The sequence below is a fragment of the Etheostoma cragini genome, chromosome 3, assembly GCF_013103735.1.
Source record: "Etheostoma cragini isolate CJK2018 chromosome 3, CSU_Ecrag_1.0, whole genome shotgun sequence".
Lineage (NCBI taxonomy): Eukaryota > Metazoa > Chordata > Actinopteri > Perciformes > Percidae > Etheostoma > Etheostoma cragini.
This window is the reverse complement of record NC_048409.1, coordinates 30277116-30279220: the sequence shown is the minus strand read 5'-3', so window position 1 is coordinate 30279220 and position 2105 is coordinate 30277116. Positions and strand designations below refer to the sequence as shown.

The 2105-nt window shown below is 44.1% G+C and overlaps 1 protein-coding gene and 1 pseudogene across 1 annotated transcript in view; both read right to left on the bottom strand.

Annotated features, from left to right (window-relative positions):
• LOC117938917 overlaps positions 1 to 1571 on the bottom strand; it is an 11157-nt pseudogene extending 9586 nt beyond the window's left edge.
• Positions 1572 to 1673: 102 nt separating this feature from the next.
• The window catches only part of LOC117938909, a 21205-nt gene continuing 20773 nt past the window's right edge, over positions 1674 to 2105 (bottom strand). The window contains exon 6 of the mRNA XM_034863884.1: positions 1674 to 2101. Coding sequence (XP_034719775.1) covers positions 1674 to 2101 — 428 coding nt within the window. The remainder of the gene's footprint in view (positions 2102 to 2105) is intronic.

The following is a 2105-nucleotide window of genomic DNA, read 5'->3' as shown; positions in this document are numbered from 1 at the left end:
CAGATACACACTCACACACATCTACACAGATACACACTCACACACCTGCTCATCAGATACACTTTCACGCACACTCCAATGGCGCAGCATCGGGGGAAACTCGGGGTTCTTGCCCAAGGACACCTTAACATGGGACTGCAGGGCCAGGGATCGAACCACCAACCTTTCAATTGGCAGGCTGCGCACCTAAATCCATGGATGGATGATGGATGATGGATGAATGGATGAATGGATGGGTGATGGATGGATGTATTAACTGCATTAGGTTTTAGTCTTCCTGCTTTATTTTAGTATTTCCACAGTTGTTACTCATGTGTCAAGCGTTTCCTTCTGGGAGAGATGTCACAACAGAGACCAGGACCAAGTTGTCCATTGTCTGGGTGGAAAGAGGACTCACTACACTTACACAATCTGATTTATAATTCTTTTGAGTCATACTTTTACAACCTCTAAAGGCAACAACCAAAACTACAGCTTGACAAACAAAATCAAACTCTTATAAAATCAAAGTTTATTGATCCTTCCTATTTCACTTTAAATGTCTGAAAACAGAGTTCTCTGTTTCTTGTCTTAGAAAACTTTGATTTAATGGAACTCCACGCAGGCTAAAACACATCTTTAATTCACTGATTTCTTCAAACTTTAATGACTTGAACAAATCCCGCTGCCGCCACACGGGAGCGCCAGCGTGCAAGACATCCAACAGCAACTACTAGACGCCTGAAGTCTCCTCCTAACACACAGGTCCTGGGTCTGGATCCAGCAGCCATCCAGTTCTATGGAGAGTTCTCCTGACACCAGGTCCTGGGTCTGGATCCAGCAGCCATCCAGTTCTATGACATACACACACTATGTTTACACATATTAATGCCCTTGTTCCTAAAAAGAAGATATTCTGACTAAGCTGTTTAAGGAAAGTTAATATTCCACAAATATATACTGTATATATATTTATATATTTGATGTATTTTATCCTAGTATTATTTCATGTATATGTATGCATGTTTATTGTTTCCTAGTATTTAATAATATTCATATTCTGTGTTACTGATTTTGCTGCTGGAACACTAGAAATTCCCATTTTATTGGGATCAATATCTATCTTTCTATCTATCTATCTATCTATCTATCTATCTATCTATCTATCTATCTATCTATCTATCTATCTATCTATCTAGCTATCTATCCATCCATCTATTCCTGTATGTATACATACAGAAAAACTTCAAACAGATTCTTAAGAATGAGTCCAAGGCAGGACTGGATTTAATCCATACTAATGGCCTTGGGGAAGACCAGGACTAGGTGGAGGCACGTCCAGCTGGGAGGAGAACTTGGGGAAGACCAGGACTAGGTGGAGGCACGTCCAGCTGGGAGGAGAACTCAGGGAAGACCAGGACTAGGTGGAGGCACGTCCACCTTGGTGGAGGCCTCGGGGAATCTCCAACCTGGCTGGGAACCCCTCGGGATCCCCCAGTTGGAGCTGGTTAATGTGACCCAGATTAAATTTCTTATGACAGTTGACATATTTGGAATAATAGTAGACTATTAGTGAACATTAACATACTCATGTTGTACCACTTGCATATCAGCATTTCATGTCCAGCATACCTTTTGTCTGCACAAGTCAAGACATTTGACATCCCAGAAATTATTCAAACAGAAAGAGATTCTTAAGAATGAGTCCCGGTTTGGAGGAAGCGAAAGCTCGTCAGCGTGTTGATGATCTGCTGTCTTATCTCGGCGGTTCTGATGCCGTAGGCGATCGGGTTGAAGCAGCTGGGGAACAGCAGGTACATGGTGCTAAAGAAAACCCGGACGGCTTCAGGGAGACGGTTTCTGATCCGGTAGGACAGGAAGGCTGTGAGGATGATGGTCAGGCTCACGCTCATGACTACGATGTGGGTGACGCAGGTATGAAGCGCTTTGATACCGGACGTGCCAGATGTCAGCACGGAGCTGAATATGAAGACGTAGGAGGCCGTGATTACAATGAAGTCGGCTACAGGGACGAGGACCACGGTCAGCAACCCGACCAGGTTGTTGGTGGCGGTGCTTCCACAGGCCAGCTCCACCAGGGCCATGTGCTCACAGAAACAATGGTT